Genomic DNA, 18,055 nt, shown 5'->3' with positions numbered 1-18,055 from the left:
CCTCTGGATTACAGTACAGGTGCTCTACCAACTGAGCAATCCTGGCCTATGTTGGCGGTTCCCCATTTTGTTAGTGTTTTTATTCAAGGGGCGCTAGTCAAAAGCCATAAACCCGTATATGCCATGTAGGCAGGGATCACTCCTGAAGTCACGATACTAGCAACGCTAGGGATCACTAAGAGAGAGGATATGGCTTTTGATTACAAATTTTCAAAAAATACATTAAACTTCCTCTGAAGACTGGTTCAACTTAGTCTGAAAGCAAACACAAATACACTTTTGTCCCACTTTTGTCATCTGTGCAAATTTGCAATATTTGAGCCATTTTATCTCCAGTGAATTTTCCTGTGAACAATTCATGATCACAAATTAAAATTTTGCTCTGCCTTTGCATTCACGTTAAGTATGAACGAGTCTTGAATCGTTGCTTTCGCCTAAAAAAAAAAGCCATAAATTAATCCGTTCAGGCATAAAATGATAAAACTTTGTCCTTTGACAGCTGGCGTTTTCCACCGATGAGAATGAAAGGCTGAAAAGAAAAGTGATGCAGGACGGCCGAAAGACGCCCACTCGCACTCCGAACAGCGCCCTCCAGAGACAGTATGACGACCTCTTACAAGAGAAGCAAGACTTGGGTGAGACCGTGACCAAACACACCATGGTTCTCGCCGAGCAAGCGGAGGAGTTCGGAAAGCTGAAGACGAAATGCGCGGAACTGACTGCCCAGAATAAACAGCTGCAGGGCACCTTGAGTGAAAAGTCCCAGAATGGACTGGGCACTACGGCGGAGGAATACGAAGCTGTGCTTACCGAGAAGGCGCGACTGGAGAACATGGTGGCCAAGCAGTCTAAAGCAATCGCGCAACTGAACGAACGGGCCAGACGGGAGAAACAGAAATACGCAGAGCTCCTTGCGGAACGGGATAAGCTCGAGGCGGGGTCCCAGAGTCAGGTGAACGGAATCGGCGAGGGCGTTGACAAGGATAAATACGATGATCTCATCGAGGAGAATCACAGATTGAGACAGAGCGTGAAGACCCAAGAAGCTAACCTTGCCAGCAGCCCAGACAAGGACCGGTATGATCACCTAACCAAAGAGAACTGGCGTCTTCAGGATGAGATCAGGAAACAAGACGACGAGATGATTGAACTCAGACGGGAATTACGAAAATCGCAACAGAGAGGCTACGGGGGAAACGACACGAGTGACCTGCCGGTGGAAAACAAGAAGCTCAAAGATAAGATTGAGAGATTGGAGAGGGAGGAAAGTCGGAGAGAAGATGAAGCCAAGAGGTTCGCTGAGCTGGTCGCCGAGAATCAACAACTACGGAGGACAATCCAAGAACAAGCCGAGACGTTTGAGAGCCAGCTGCCAGCGTCGGTAGGGTTCAGCAAGAAACGCTACACGGAACTCCTGACGGAGAACAGGAAACTGAAGGCTCAGGTGCAGGGGCCAGGAGTGGACAGTGGAGCAGGGTCAAGGGTCAGTGACCTGAAAGAGGTCATCAGATTACAGCAAAAATTGCAAGAGGCCGAGGAGAAGTACAAGAAGATCGTATCTGTGTACAGAGCGCACTTGCTGAATGCTATACAGGTAGGCATGGAATTGCTTTGTTCATCAACAGTTATAAAAAGGATTTTGAATTCTTCCGATTTTTTTAGTAGATGGTTTGTAGTACTTGACTTGATCTGTGAGAACCATAGCTATCCATGTTGTAAAATGCTGGAAATTGGGAAGGCTTTTGCAGGATTGAGGATTGTTGGGCCTCTGCTAATACTTTACATAGAAGTGATGAGAAGTGATGCTCTTCAAAGTTAAAAACAAAACAAAGAACATGGATTTTGAGGGATTCTTTTAGCTTCATTTAGCACAAATGTGAGGTTTTCTGGCAAAATGAGACAGAACTGGGCACAGGCCATAGTGATTCTTCTTTTTATTGTCAGATTTAGTAATGAAAGAAATTCAGATTTATTGATATTTGTAACCTTTGATATGTCTACACATTTTTAAAAAGTCGCATAAAAATTGTACAATGAAAGTTTTTTGAAGAGAAACAAATGGCATCTCTCATTTTCACGACTACGAAACAGTTACAACTTTGAAGGCCTTTTCTCGGAATTTGATTTTATTCATATGTCAATAAGTACGAACTCTAACAGCCATAACTTGTCAACGGATTGTCTGTTTGAATTGCCTCGAACAGTATTATGAGGAGAATGTTATTCTCTTTCCCAATTCCTGCAAACCCTCATTTCGACCTCTGCCAAGTTCTGTCTCATTTGACCAGAACGTCTCAAGAATGTCCAGGAAACTACGACTCTCTCGGTTAGTAGACCCAACTAATCATTTTCATTAAAACAAATTTCCTGATGTCTCTCTTGGCAGGATGACTTGCATCCCAAGGTTCACGACTCTTTGGTGAAGATATCCAAGATACGACGAGGCGAGGAATTTGTCTGACAAGACGGCGTCAAACCCAAGGTGCTAGACTACATGTACGAAGGCCTGGTACCTGGCTTCAGTATTAGCCAGTAGCAGCATCACTGGTAACCCAAATGCTTCCATCCAATAAATTCAGTGAACAATTAAGATGATGTTAAGAGGTCTCTAAGCAGTGTGGTAGTTGGGGGACCTGGGATGGGTCAAAGGGATCACAAATTATCCAGTCTCATGTCAACTCAGAAACTATTAAAATGTAATGTGACATTTCCTTTGTTACTGTTCATACCCTGTTATTTGTGACTGGACTTGCGATCTATCAAATGGTGGCATGGGTGGCGCAGTTCTTAAAGCGCTCGCCTCTCACTACTGTGGCCTTGGTTCGATTCCCGGCTGGGCTCATATGTGAGTAGAGTTGTACGTTGATTGTCTCCTGTGCCACAAGGATTTTTCTGTGGGTTTTCTGGTTTCCTCCCTATTTAAAAATCAACACTGTGCTCTGTGGTAAGACATGGGTCGTATTGCGGCTGCCTTAGGCACCTTTACATGCCTTCGGCTCGATGACGTTGTAGCTGCGTCCTTCACAATTCAGCTTCTGCTGCGAGTAAGGACGATTAGCCCTCAAAATTTATGCGTGTAATGGTGCCATTAAGAAGACATGTTATCATAATTTCTTCGCAGGATGGGAGACATCGGTCATTAGGGAGACATTTTCATTTCTCCCTAATGTCACAGCCCCCCTTTAGAGGCACAATTTTAAGGTCGCAATTTGGTTATATTTGTTGCTTGTGGTCTAATTAGTAAACATACCGAAATTCGTGGAAAAAGGACAAGGGAATATTGGGTTAGGGCATTTTTAAGTTTGAAAAATTGTGTGCACAAGTCTATGTCCAATCCGATGTAAGTATTATTATTATCATTATTATTTCCTGGACTACCACACTGTCTCTAAGCAATATCGTTACAAGTTTAGAATAAGACAAGGTGCCTATCAATTAATTGAGAGCAATTTCATCTTCCTTTTCACAACAAAAATAGAGAAGGAATGCATTTGTATCAAACTATATGAGATCAAGTTTAGTTTTTGCATTTTGAATGACGCACTTGGACAGTATGTCAAATAAATTTAGCACGCAAGTATTTCGTCAACTTGTAGAAAAGGGTGCTTATATAAAATTATTGTACAGATATTTATTATTTTTCCACTTAAGAACAAACGAACAATTTAACTTGCACTGTTTGTGCAAAAAGCAGTTTTCCATTATGTTTATAACATATCACTGCCTGATTAACCAAATACGCAGATTATTGTAGATTTTAATAAGTTTCTGTGAACAAAGAAAATTAAAGTCGTATTTCAAAGTTTGACCACCAGAACGTAAAGATTATAAATTAAATGCATTATTTTAATTTTGTTCACATGTGAAATGTGGATATTTATAATATATTCATTTGTTGTAGCCATTTCCAAATTTGGAACCAAATTCACAGTATGCAAAAGATGTTTTTCCACCGCTGTTATTTTTGATCCACTTTCAACTTATTCAGATAGTCTTTTCTACCTCAAAAATATGCACAAAATGTTTTGAATCATGGCCAATGGAGATTACACAAAACATTTGCTGTTTTATTGAACAATAATATGCTGTGTGCTTTTCTCATATCCACCAGTCAATTCACTTGCAAATTCAGTGTTATAAGTATTCAGTTAAATAGTTGAAATTTATTTTCTTGCAATTGTCTCAAATTTGACCACCTTGTTATTATTCTTCCTTAAATTATTTGAAATGCTGACTGAAATCCTTTTGAGGTCAGTAATTGTACGTGTATTCACTATTTTTTTTAATTGTCTAGAAATGTATTCAAACATTTGGAATTACATCTTTTATTTTAATTTTTCTAATATTCACAAAAAATATAATCTTAACTCGGAGGACTGACGAAAACAAGTTATCTTTCTTATTTATGAGACAAACATGCTGTTTGCAAAGCACAGTTGATTAAATTTTCAATTTCACTTTGAAAATTGTTTCAACTTCGGTCAATTGATTAGACAGAGCGTCTGCTATGCAGTGTACATGAATAGCTGGGTCATGAATATGTATGAGATACAGATACTTAGTAGTCATTGGCTGATTTCATTCCTGACAAAAAGTTGACCCTTTTTAGGTCATGAATATGTATGATAGATACTAGCACTCATTGGCTGATATTCTAGAAGAGAATTTGACCTTTTGTAAATATATTTATTCTAATTCCTACGAACTTCCATGCTTACGCATAATAGATTTCAAATTCAACTGTTGAAATATTAACAAATAACCGTTCAAGTTATTTTCTTCGATGACTTCTGTATTCCTAACGTTTAGTAAATAAAGTGTATATATATATTTTGGTTGCATTGAATGTATTTTGAGAGAATAGATTCAGTTTTATGCATGCTGTTAATGCATAGCATTGAAGAATAAAATCGAAATAAAACAACAAAAGTTGGTGTTGTATTAAGAAATATTCAGTTATTTATGTGGAAGTAATTCCCCTTTAAAAGATATGGTTGAATTTGTTAACTTTAAATTGGATATTCTCTCTGTCCTGCGGGCTAGAATCATACATAAATTAAGAAAATGACATAAGTACACACAATTTTAATTTGTATATATACAATATTTGTTCCTTTATTTGAGAAAAAAAAAAACTAAAAAGAATCTTTCACGGAAAAAGATGTTTCAAATTAAGCGCATTAACCCTTACCAGGACAGCAAAATAATATTATTAAGTTTATTATTTTCTTGAATTTTCTTCATTCCTGTAACATACATCACATTTGAAAGAAGTTAAGCTTCATAAGCCAATAACAGTTTTACAATGTCAAAATCTTCTAAGCAGTAGTTATTACCACATGGTGTTACCGCAAACCGAAACGATACCGATACCCCACCATGCAAAGCCTCAAATCGTATATAATGTCAAGTTTGTTGCTCATACTAAACTCCAACACCAGAGTTAGTGAAACCGCATGCAATTTTTCTGACTTCAAACGGAATAGCATATGTAAAAACCAGAGAACTTTTTTCAAAGAAATAATTAAACTAAGGATTTTTAAACAAGCACTTGTATAATGCAATAAAACTGGTAGTAAAAAATTAATCTGGCTTTGGCTGCCTGAAGAGACTAAATGTTTCAATTGCAATTTTCAATATAGAATAAATATGCAAGGTATTGGTTAATATTTCCATACAGGTTTTGTAAAAAGATACCTGAAGTAACCCATCACCAAGGGCCAAATTCGTGACAGAATTCGACAGGAAAAAAAAATGAACAAGAATTTCTTTTCTGAACATGTAAATAGCGTCATCCAAATCGTTTCGGTGTACAAAGTGCACTTTCAACACAAATGAACACAATATCAACTAAAAAACTGTCGAGTGTTTTTTCAAAATACAAACACCACACAATGTACATAAGTAGCTGGGTAACACAACTGACCAATCCCACTGATAATTATTAACACAACGTCTACCTGTCGCTTATGAAACTGATCAAACATATTCCCAAGGAAATTAATTTTAGGCACACTTGATTGATTCCTTTTTCGTGCTTTACTTTCTACACAATTAAAATAAACCTTTGATCAAGTGTAATTTGATTTAACAATCTGACAAATTGTGAACCTATTTAGTTAAATACTTTAAAACTAAACCACAGTCCAAGCTTAATTTGAGAAAGTAATCCACTTTCTCTAAAGCACTGTTTAGTCAGACAAATCCCCTTCATGCTTTTCTTACAATATTTTACAAAAAATTCCAATAAAATGCTATTTTTTTGTTTGAGGTACAGAATAATAAAATAGTTTTGATTTAATTTTAATTTAAATGTGAAGTACACAACTTTGAAGATCAGAGAAAAGATTTTTCAATACCATGTTTTGACAGAGACTACTAAAAAATACTTAAATTAGTGTTACAAACCTACAGAACTAGGTTAGGAAAATAGTTCCCCTGGATGATTATCCATTACAGCAATTTACAATTTGAGTCTACCAATCAGAGTAAAGCTTTCAAACTGATGGACCAATCAGAATTGTTCTTAAAAATATTCAGATTGCTCCCTCAGTTTCAAGCCATGTAGTAAATTCTGCTGGATTCACCAATAAGAAGTATCTTTACATTTAAAATGGACCAATGAAAGTTTCTGTTTTATATGACATTGGTTCATGAGCCAATCACAGAGCTTGATACTTAATAGTTCATGGCTTCCTGCCGTTCATCCGAATCCATGGGTCTTCTGGTGTATACCGGAGGTTTATCTCCTTTCACAACTTCTGCATCAATTGTCACCTCTTCGATATCAGATCCAGGAACAGCAAACATTGGCTCTAATAAGATCTTTTCCTGCAATAAGAGAATCATTAAAAAACAACATTTTGAGAAATTCTTCTAGTTATCCAAATTTCAAATCCTTGTCAAGTACCTTAAATTGTGCTTTCCTTATGTGTCATTGGTGAGACTGAAAATGTTGGAGCAAGGAAAGATTAGTTTCCTTCTCTTCCATTCTGCACTTTTTATCTTCTCCTTAACCCTCTCTGGCTGGCAATTTCAACAAGGCCAGCCCAGCAGTCAAAATAAACCAAGTGACTGTTTTTAACAGCTGAGTGCTCCCTGCCTTCATAAAGCCGGATTGACTGGCTGTGGCTGTTATGAAACCTGATATAGCTATGCTTTGACTGCGGGAGACTGATAAGCCAGCTGTGCCTACCAGTCACCTGCTTTTGTCTGTTGATGGAATTTGATTGTCACAGTGCCTACAAGAAATATGATCTTGACTGTTGGTGAATAGCCTGTGTAAAAGGCCAGGCAGGGGAACAGGATTGACTTTTTGACTGTCTGTGACTGATCAAAGGAAAGCAGGGTTAATGGTGGTTTTCTTAAGAACACGTTATTTGTGGAGAGTTAATAATGATATTAATATCACATTATGCTTGCTCAGTATTCAGTTCTAACACTCTGATGGAAGAATGGCTTACCATGATGGAGCGAAGACCACGTGCTCCAGTCTTCCTCTCCAGAGCCATCTTAGCGATGGCAGACAGAGCATCTTCAGTGATGTTCAGTGTACACTATCAAAAGAAAAGGCAGCAACCGATCAACTTAACCATCTTGTCATCTTAAACAAACCCCGAAATAAACCGTGTTACACAAGGAGCAAACATGGTGAGAGTTGGAGTTTAGAAGAAAGGACTAAGGAGCCTGACTGTTTCATTCTTAATGCTGAGACCTAATTACCAATGAAAGAAAGTTTACCTCACCCTCTGAAACTTAACCAACGACATGGAGCATAATGAATGCAAATTTGCTAAACAGATCATAATACAAAAACAATCATAAGGAATAAACATTGCAATGATTGCACAGCATTTTGGTTGGTCACTGTTCTTGTTCAGCAAATATTTTGTGGCAAATTTCTGTGCACATGAACTCAATCTTGGCCTCTGATCACATCTGCTCATTAAGTTCAGCAAAGAATCTTGCAAGGCCACTTACGTTATCCATCTTGAACAGCATTTCAAACTGAGGCACAATGGCGTTGCGAGGTTCTCGGAGTATTCTGAGTAGCATAGCCTCGTCCAACGACGTCAGGCTGATGTTGATGGGGAAGCGTCCGACAAACTCCGGTATCATGCCAAACTCAATCATGTCCCTGGACTCCACCTGCCTCAAGAGGGCGTCCTTTTCATCATTGTCCACTTTGGTATCGGAGAGAGCTGATTGGTTTGAGAGGTCGGCGTTGGTCGCTGCTCGTCGCCCCTCGCTGACATTGGCAGGGGCTCCAAAACCAAGGTACTGAGACAGAGTTAAAACAAAATGTACAGACTTCACTCAACTTGTAGCCTCACAGAAACAATATATGTGATGCGATCAAGCTAAATGAGTCGTTTGTCAGGATTTTTTATTTGGAGATACAGGCCAAAATAGGACCACTTCATCACATCACTTCATTGCATCTCTTGGTGTTCCGACTTCCATAATGTTCGAACTAAAGATGGTTCCAGCATGCAGTTTTCACAGCAGTAATGCTGAGACTGTGCCCTTTTCAAATCTGTAATAAATTTTTTTTTGACCAGGGTCGACAAACGACTCATGTAGCTTGATCGCACCACATATGTGAAAATAAGATTAACCTTTCTCAAATCAAAACACTTTGTGTGGAAATTAAGTACATGTAGGACACAGTGAAGAAATTTAAAGGGTCCAAGACATGAATTTTATTTTAGGAACATATTTTGTTCATCTTTCTACTCCTATTAAATGTATGAACACTATTTGACATCCCTTTTTGGTTAATTTACTTGAAAAAGGCACTTTTTAAACATTTAAAATGTTCAGTGCTTTTTTCTGACAACTAAGGGCTTTGTTGCTGTGATGTCATTTTAGGAAGACACTGATCAGTTTAGGGGTTTTCTATTCAAACATTTGTTAGAAAGTTAATTTTTTTGGCTTACTGCCATGTTCTGCGACGAATCACCAAAGAAAAGAAAATTACGACAGCAAATTTCCAAAATGCTGGCAACTTTTGGTGCTGATATCTGTAACATTAAGGTTTCTGCCTAAAATGACATCACACTTTTGCTCTTGAATATGGAAATTTATATTAGCACAAAAACCAAAAAGGCACAAAAATACCCTAAACATGGCAGAATGAAAATAGAAAATAAGGTTAAATGGGACACAAAGGTGCATTTTCAAGGATTGGATTCAAAATTACATTACATGGGCCCTTTCAACATCACAAACCATTTTAAAGTGCTGTATTGAAATAAAAAATCTCTACAAAACAAACTTCTGTTCTAGAAGGTTAAAATGAGACTTGGTCAAGTTATAAAGAAAAACTCAAATCCAGTCAACTTATAAACATTTTTCGATCGTTGCTTGACTGTAGACAAGTTTCTACCAACTCCTTTTTTCCACTCATTCTTACAATACGCTGGCAACTTTATTGACATGAGGCATTCTGAGAAATGAAAAGACATTAACAGGAGCCTATTAATGAAATAAATAAAGAAACTAATTTCCCACCTTTTCCTGCTTTCTTCTGCTGATGATCCTATCCAAGCCATTGAACGCTCCAGAAGCTACAAACAGTATGTTAGTGGTGTCAACCGGCACGCTTTCTCCACGTAGCTTGCGTGAGCTCCGTTCAGGCACACTGACCACCGTGCCTTCCAGCATCTTGAGTAAGCCTTGTTGGACGCCTTCGCCTCCGACGTCACGGAGCTGATGGATGCCTGGTACCGAGCCAATCTTGTCCACCTCGTCCAAGAAGATGATACCTGTGGGGTTAGAGGCAACAAATGATGGGTTGACAGGAGATTTGTGCTGGTCGCCGAGGGTCAGCCTAGTGTATTCTTTGTACCCAACACACAGACTGACTCACTTATTAACTCGTCGTCATTTATGACATAGTGTAGTTGTTGGCTGGTAAAGAGACCCAGGCAGTGAAATTGTGTGCAGCATTACCCTTTAACCCTAACTCCCTGGGCCCTTTTTGCTAGGAACCATCTTCAATCCTCCAAAATCCTCCAAAATTTTGCACTTATGTTCAAATGAAGGATACCCACTGCCTCAATCCTTCAAAATCCTCCAACAGCCCATCCTCTCAAAATAGATTCAGCCCCAATCCTCCAAAATCCTCCTCTTCTTCAAACATCATTCATCCCCAATCCTCCAAAATCCTCCTCTTCTTCAAACATCATTCATCCTCAATCCTCCAAAATCAACCGATACTGAATGTCCACATGCCCTCAATCCTCCACAATCCTCCAAAATTGTGTGTTGCATTTATCATCAATCCTCCAAAATTCTCCAAAATTCTCCAAAACTACTTTGGAGGATTGAGGAAGGTCAGGGTTATCCCGACTCTTGAAACTTCACATCCTTGAAATCCTCTTCAATACATGAAACCTACGGCAAATTCTTCTTACTCAATCTTTTTAACTTTCACGGGGCACCAAACCGCATGCAAAGTAACAGTGGCAGTCTCTACTTTTCCTTAATCCTGCAAAATTTCCTACAACTACCTGGTGGATTTGAAAGGTTCTAAAGATTTTGTTTTTGAGGAAGAGGTTGGATTTTTTTTTTACCTTGTTGAGCCTTCTCCACGTTGAAGTTGGCATCACTCAGAAGTTTAGCAATGACTGATTCAATGTCTTCTCCTACGTAGCCAGCCTGGGTTAGCGTGGTACAATCACAGATGGCAAAGGGGACATCCAGGCAATGTGCTATGGTCTGGGCGATCAGGGTTTTACCTGCGAATAGACACAAATGGATTACAAAGTGGATTGTAAACAACAGGTGGATGAACACAAACAGGTGGACGATAACAGCTGCATTGGCGGACAGCCAAATCACTGCTGTTATGCTTACTTGAGATAGCTGTTCTTCTGTACTAGATATTGGGTTTTCTGGGAGCACCCTGTGAATTTATATATGCTTCTATTTGTAACAGCATGGTCTGGTCAACTCTATTTCAACAATAATTAGTTCTCAGAAGTCAGTTTCTGTACCCCCAAACTGCCCTGTCTGCTACTTCCTATCAGCTACGTATAGACGTACCCCCTCACCAGTTCAAAAGAGAGAGGCTTTTGGGGAGCCGTTAAATAGGTTTCAATCAGGCGCCATCTTGCTTCATGACCATACAGCTACCGCGATGCACACACTGTGCATGCAATGCGGGCGTGAACCAGCGAAGTGCACGCCCCCCAAAGCAGGCTATGCAAATTGCGCCCTACCTTGGCCACGCACGGAGCTCATAATGCTCAAAATTGCTGCAGAAATGGGTGGTTTTTATGGATTCACCAGGGAATTAAAACAATGTAATGAAAAGTTAATGGATTTACTCAAACTAATGCAAATGTTAATGGATTTACTCAAACATAGGGCATGGACTACAAAATATTTCCAACTGTCAGTTGTCTATTGTTTTCCTATTATCGAAATGCACTTGAATGCAAACAATTGAAAGAAATGGCACTTCAGTGTCAATTTCGTTTTGAATTATTACTATTGAGTGTACAGTCAATGAAAACTCTCCTCACCTGATCCTGTCGGTCCTAGCAGTAGAATGTTACTCTTCTCTAGTCGTAGTTCATGATGTTGTGAATCCAGCAAGCCGCTGCCTCGTAGCTGTCGCTCTGTCTCGTTACCCTGTGTGGACTGCTGTTGCTGCTGCAGGGATGAGGCACCGAGAGCACTGCCTTGACTGCTAATGCCTGCTATCTGAAGCAGCTCTATAAAGGAAGAACATTTGGGGGTTCGTAAGTCATTACGGAGATGAAGCGAAAAGACAGTGAACAATCATAAATGTTTTCTTTCTGTACAAAAATTAATCATGATCATGAAATGTTGTGTTTCCAAGAGCTGTCCAAAAAAAAGAAAACTTCACAAGATTTAAGTTTGACTTATTCAGCCAATGATTAAGAACAATCACAGGAATTTGTGGTAATGTTGACTTTACACAAGTTCACATTGGGGCTCAAACAAAAAGCTGCTTGCTTACTGAAGACACTCTGCCATCAGTTTCAAACTGGAACTCTATGGTCACACTACATCCAGTTATACCGAAGAATTGAGTACATGAACAATTCAAAGTTTCACAGAAACTTTAGGAATGACTACGTCAAAAGATCTACTGCTGTAGTCTGGCCAATGGGAAAAAAAATGACTTCATAAAGTTCACTCGTCTGAAAACAAATTCTGTTTGAATCGACCCGAGTCAAGACTCTGGGATTCAAGATTGAATTGGGTGTAAGCCATGGTAAAAGAACCAGTCAATAACACTCATTTAACTGTTTTTTTTGTTCTGATGTTGATTTTAAAATGAACTTTACTCTTTAGTGTGATACGCTGTGTGTTTTCAGTGCTTTTCAAGAGTTTGAGTTAAGAAAACTTTACAAGCTTGGGGGGGGGGGCCTCAAAGCCAGAACCTCTTGCTGAGTAAAGACGGACACTTAAGTGTGGACACAATCTGGAATAGGCTGCTTCTAGCAAGGGAGGGTATTTTGGGCAAATTGTTGATAAAGTTACCTCTTGGAGTGAATGCTGGACTCTTTGATTCAGCGCCGTCCATCTGGTTCTTGCCCGTGGATACAGGAATGTTGTTGTAGATTCGCTTGTAGTGATTATACACGGCAACTGACAGCACCTTCTTAGCTTCTTCCTGGCCTATGACATGTCTATCCAGAAAATCAAAGATCTGCAAAGGGAGAATTGATATAATTTGAATCAGTAAACGGGAGAAGCAATCAGAACAAGTATGGCCTGTCATCACAAAATGGGCTAAAAGTCTGACATTTTTAAGAATTGAGATATTTATGTATCTGGATTCTGCAGAACAAGAGCTTTCCGATAGTATATAACATTTAGGGGTAATGAGTTTAGTAACGGAATTATAGATCACCAGCTTACAGTACTTGAAGTTGTAAAACAAATTTTTGAGAAAATGGCATTTAAAAATCCTGGCGTTGTGTTACAGTGAATAACAGTCAACTAATAAAAGGGGATGAAAATAGGATTAACAGATGTTTGACATAACAAAAGAAATTGAGAAAGGTAAAACAGGACTTGCAGACTGAGATTCACCTGAAAACAAAAAAATTGGCCACCCATTCAAATTTTGGCTTTGCCCCACTGTACTGCAAAATGACAATTTCTGACTTTAAGCTCATATTGTGGTGACACGTCACAGTTATCATCGATGAACAGTACAAACAAATGGATAATCCAAAGACCGAATCACCTCTTTCAGGGTTTGACCTTAACTTTTTCTTTCACTAGCCAGCCGGGCTACTGAAACAGACTCTTAACTAGCCCGCACGCATTTTCACTAGCCCGCATGTTTTTCTTTTATAGTGTGTCTCATAGACAACAATGTGCATAATAAAACGTGTATCCTGAGGCAATCTTGTCAAATAAACAGATCTAATAATTTAACCCTTAACAGTTAATACAATAAGGCACAAATTGATACAGGCTTGCTTTCAGAATTTAATGATTTATATTTTCCTGTCCTTTCATCTTTGCCGTATCCCAATAACTTTTGATTGCAAGCGAGGCTATTTAAGGAATAGTTTGACTAGCCCGACGCTGTTTTGACTAGCATTTGGCTAGCGGGCTACCGCTAAAGTCAAACCCTGCCTCTGTTTACAGAGTGCAACTGATTTTGAGGAGGTTTGGCGTAAAAAGACACATACCCCTCTTCACTGTGGCGTGACTGTCGCACCAAACCAAAAGGTAACAAAAAGGACTCAGGATAACTTAAATAGCTTTTGGTTTCAGACAGGCAAACCTTGTGTATTAAATTTTCATTGAATAGACTCGGGAGTCATTCCAACCGACTGCAAAATGACTATTTGATGACTTTCACAAGTAGGTCATAACTGTTTTAAACATCAATTGAAAAAAAAAAATTCAGTGCGAATCTGAGGCCAGTATTAAACAGGTAGTGTTTTTTTAAGGCAAGCAAAGAGGACAAGCTGCTTTTGAATATGCTTCAATAGTGGCAATGGCGAGAAACAAATCTTAAAGTTTTGTGTTTCCTTGGAAGATTTAGTAATAAGGAATAAAACAGTATCCGTACAACAAAATGTATGCAGCAAGGTACCTTTTTAGGAGGCGGAGGTGGAGGTCTTTCTGGCTTGGGTGGTAGCGTCTCTTTTAGACTCTTTTTACTGTCTGTTTCTGACAGGACCACAAAGAAGTGATGACATTTCTCACACTTTACGAACCTTGTGGAAGCTGCAATAGAACACATTTTAGAAGATGTTTGAAAACAGTAAACTTTGCAAATTATAAAAGTTGCTAGCTACATGGCATATACAGGTTTATGGCTTCTGACTAGCGCCCCTTGAACAAAGATATTGACAAAATGGGGAACCACCAACAAAGGGCTGGATAGCACAGTTAGTAGAGCACTGGTGTACTTTTCTGGAGGTTGAAGGTTCAAAACCCCCCTCCCAAGTCAATTTCTCTATTCAAGTGTATTTCTTCATTTCAAACCCTGTTTATAGCATTTTAAAATCTTCAGTAATATAGGAACTGCTTTGTTCACCCTTATTCATACCGTGTCTTTACTTGGAATTTTCCAAAATCTTGTTATCTGTCCCCAAACCAAATTTTAAATTCTTTGAACTGAACAAAACTGGTAAATCAACCACCATGTAAACATTGTCCAGTCACAGTGTCTGTGCAATACAGACTCATGTCCATCAAAATGTTCCGACACCACATATTGGATCTAGACGGGTTAGTCTACTCACAGACAAATGTCTCAACGTGTGTACACGGGTCCCCACACTTGGGGCAGCACAGTTGGTTAGAGGAGCCATTCCCTCCATCGCTGCTACTCCCTCCACTGTTACTTCCACTGGCGCTACTCCCTCTGGATTTCCGTCCACTGACTCCGTCCCCTTTGGATGAGCCGTCTGTTGTGCTGGCGTTGAGGGAGTGTGAGAAGGCTAGACCCCGACTGAGAATGAGGCTAATGTTTGCGGGCGTGGACGGTTGAGGGAGTTGGGTGACGGATGCTAGTGGTCGTGCACTGTAACCATGGATACCTGTGTGAAGCAACATTGATAAAGACGATCACAGGACACGAAACGTTTTGATCAGCCCAAACCCTCAAAACACTTCGATTTTTTCATGTACTAAAATACCAACAACCCACTTCAGCTAACTGATTGCTACTGAACTTATTTGATTTAGCAAATTTTCAGCCTTAAATACCTGGAATGATCCTTGAATGAGCTATAAACGGGTAACGCCTCCCTTCAATCAACATACAAACCAATAAGAAAGAATCTCTTTAATTTCAGGAAATCTTTTGGTGATATCATACTAAAAGGTGTTCCTTTTCTTGTTTTTTCCATTAGTCCTTTAGTGCTACAAACAGCAGACACCCATATTATCCCTAACTCCTTCGGTGATTTACTACAACGTGGGAACCTTCCTAACTCTTGCAAAATCCAACACCATATGGTAAAAACAACACCCAAACTATTGGACTCTGATCATGGTGGTATGCCTAACCCCCTGTAAAGCATAATCAGTTTAGTGCAGTACTCACTCCAACAGATTCCACCAAAACATGCAGTTGAGTTGGATTTTGAAGGGTTGGGGTGGTTAGGGTTAAAGAATTTCACTCTTATATTTTTGAAAGAATCTGAAACAAGGGGACTACTCACATGGTACACCACGTGATGCTTTAGCTGGGTTGTTCCCTCGGCACAGAATCTGCCTGACTGGGGTCAGATTACAGCGTAAACTAGGCGGCATGATGGTCGTGTTGGCTACCTCTCGTGTTGTAAAATGATGCCTGTTAACGTCAGTCTTGGATGCCTAAGGGATCTATTCTCCATACAAGATTGCAGCGAGCCTCCTGACCAACCTGTGGTGTGAAAAAATAAATTTGATCAAGAAAGTTGACGACTTCCTTTGTCCAAAAATTGTTTACTCAAACTTTGGGATATTTTCCCCATGCCTGGATAGAAACAATGGAAAGGCCTGCAACAAATTGTAATCTTAAATAACAATTCACACGTCACACAATGATGGCATTGCCATGTGTTGTGTAGGGTCCTTCTCCTAGAACAAAATCCATTTCTAAGTTATTTGACTATCAAAACTAGTTGGTGACATCAAGAACCATCAGGCACAGATACACGGCAGGGTTTCTAATTTTTGAGGGAACTTTGGGGATAAAATGACAACGAAGACAAAACCCAATACGAACATGGCGGTCCCCGAAAACTGCACTGATTCGCATCGCACCAACTGTGAAACGCTTACAAATATTGTACTTTCCACCACAAGAAACTGTTTACATTTACAAAAAATGTGTCATTAGAATTAAGGAAAGTCTGCTTCAGGTTAAAAAAGTCATTTTGGAATGATAAAAAAAATGTATGACTCTAATTTGACCCAAACTAACACTGACTAAAGAAGGACCCGTAACTACATAATTGCCCAAATACAAATGCATACATCACACAATCATGGCATTGTGGGAAAAATGTTTACAATCTGACGCCACTTCTGCGACGGTGTACAAAGTCTATGGAGAGCTCGAGAGTCAAGAATTTTTTTGAAGTATTTCCTGACAGAATTTGAAATATTTCTCAGTCCCAGATTCATGCCTTATCATCATTTTTGCAATAAATGACCATCATTGAGATGATATATGAAGAAAAAAGTGGTGTCAGATTGCAACATTTTTTTTACATTGTTTATTGATGAAGGCAGAGAGATTACTAAATGGTTTAACCAGTTGAAAGTTGAACTTGAAGTCATGAAGTGGCTGACATTTCGAGCGGACAGTCATTATGACAGTGTATATACACGACTGCGCATTATTCGTAGCCTTGTTGCCTAGTCTGGTTCCACGCTAAATGTCGTTGGGATGGTAATCCTTACTTTTAGGACCCCTTTCCTATATAAGGTTAAAAGACTCACCAAAACAGCTGACTAAATGACACTCAAAAGTGACATTCTGATATTTATTGACACATTTGAACATTTGGCAATGACACCTCTTGAATATCAGCAGGTTTGATTTTGTAGAAAGAGGGCAGGGTTTTGATTTATGAGGGGTTAAAGACGACGATGACAAACAATGACAAACAGAAAATAAATTAAAAAAGCAAGATGGCGAACTGCAAAAAAAGGTAGGAAAGTCGCATTTTCTTTGAAAGTGCTTTCAAAATTATAACTAACATGAGTTTGTCTGAAGAAAAAAGACTTCTTTAGCCTGCAAAAGTCACTTTGGTACTGGACAGTCATCTGCAAAAGTCGGTTTTCAACTGAACTCGTACAAAATAGAGGCGTCCTAAAAGTAAGGATTACCGTTGGGATGTTGTATGCAGGGAGCGGGAATTCAGACCTAATGAAATTTCGGACTTTAGGCCTACTTCTCTTTTAAAAAAAAACCCTCTGGAGCCACAAACTAAAATGGCAACACGGCTACGGCTATTGGGCAGTTATACACAGCATGAATTCATATTGGCATATACTGAAAGAATGTTGCAACCGGCCTGACAACGCCACTTCAGCGATTGTGTACAAAGTCTATGGAGAGTCAAAAAAATATTTCCTACTAACTAAATTGGAAATGTTTCTCAATCTCAGTCCCAGATTCATTGAAATGATAATTGATATATGAAGAAAAAAGCAGCGTTGGGTTGCAACATTCTTTCAGCATATACATCACGGCCATATATCATAATGTAAAAATAGCACGTAGCCTGTTCGATTACACAAAAAACCCATTCAGATCGATCATGCGCTCAATGAGTGATCCTTGTTTTCATTCTCAAGGACAAAACAACTAACAAGGCTGTGTCAGGAAATGTTAACGGTGCATGGCGTGGCTGAAGAACGACATCTTTTGATTTATTTCAAAGGGGAAACGCACTGATATATCTGGAAATAAACAATGATAAAATGAAGGTGCATTTACCTGCAAATATCAGGAAAAACCAAAAATCGTTTGCAAGAAATGCTTCTGCTTTCGGTCATTAGTCGGAAAATAGAGAAGACATAACCATCCTCGATATAAATAATTTACTTT

The 18,055-nt window shown here is 39.0% G+C and overlaps 2 protein-coding genes across 2 annotated transcripts in view; one reads left to right on the top strand and one right to left on the bottom strand.

The window, feature by feature from the left end:
* LOC119740299 (ankycorbin-like) overlaps positions 1-2,978 on the top strand; it is a 32,521-nt gene extending 29,543 nt beyond the window's left edge. The window contains exons 17-18 of the mRNA XM_038215565.1: positions 500-1,594; positions 2,387-2,978. Of these exons, the coding sequence (XP_038071493.1) occupies positions 500-1,594; positions 2,387-2,461 (1,170 nt within the window). The 3' untranslated portion in view covers positions 2,462-2,978. The remainder of the gene's footprint in view (positions 1-499; positions 1,595-2,386) is intronic.
* Positions 2,979-4,652: 1,674 nt separating this feature from the next.
* LOC119740300 (ATP-dependent Clp protease ATP-binding subunit clpX-like, mitochondrial) lies at positions 4,653-18,046 on the bottom strand. Its single transcript, XM_038215566.1, has 11 exons — positions 17,945-18,046; positions 15,675-15,877; positions 14,751-15,047; positions 14,096-14,229; positions 12,520-12,688; positions 11,532-11,723; positions 10,578-10,742; positions 9,514-9,767; positions 7,981-8,280; positions 7,464-7,556; positions 4,653-6,831 (listed from the first exon to the last, which is right to left on the bottom strand). The coding sequence occupies exons 2-11, from the start codon at positions 15,763-15,765 to the stop codon at positions 6,679-6,681; spliced, it is 1,848 nt and encodes a 615-aa protein (XP_038071494.1). The 5' UTR covers positions 15,766-15,877; positions 17,945-18,046; the 3' UTR covers positions 4,653-6,678.
* Between the last annotated feature and the right edge of the window lie 9 nt (positions 18,047-18,055).

The sequence above is a fragment of the Patiria miniata genome, unplaced genomic scaffold (assembly GCF_015706575.1).
Source record: "Patiria miniata isolate m_02_andy unplaced genomic scaffold, ASM1570657v1 HiC_scaffold_5, whole genome shotgun sequence".
NCBI classification, from domain to species: Eukaryota; Metazoa; Echinodermata; class Asteroidea; order Valvatida; family Asterinidae; genus Patiria; species Patiria miniata.
This window is presented reverse-complemented; position numbering and strand designations above follow the sequence as displayed.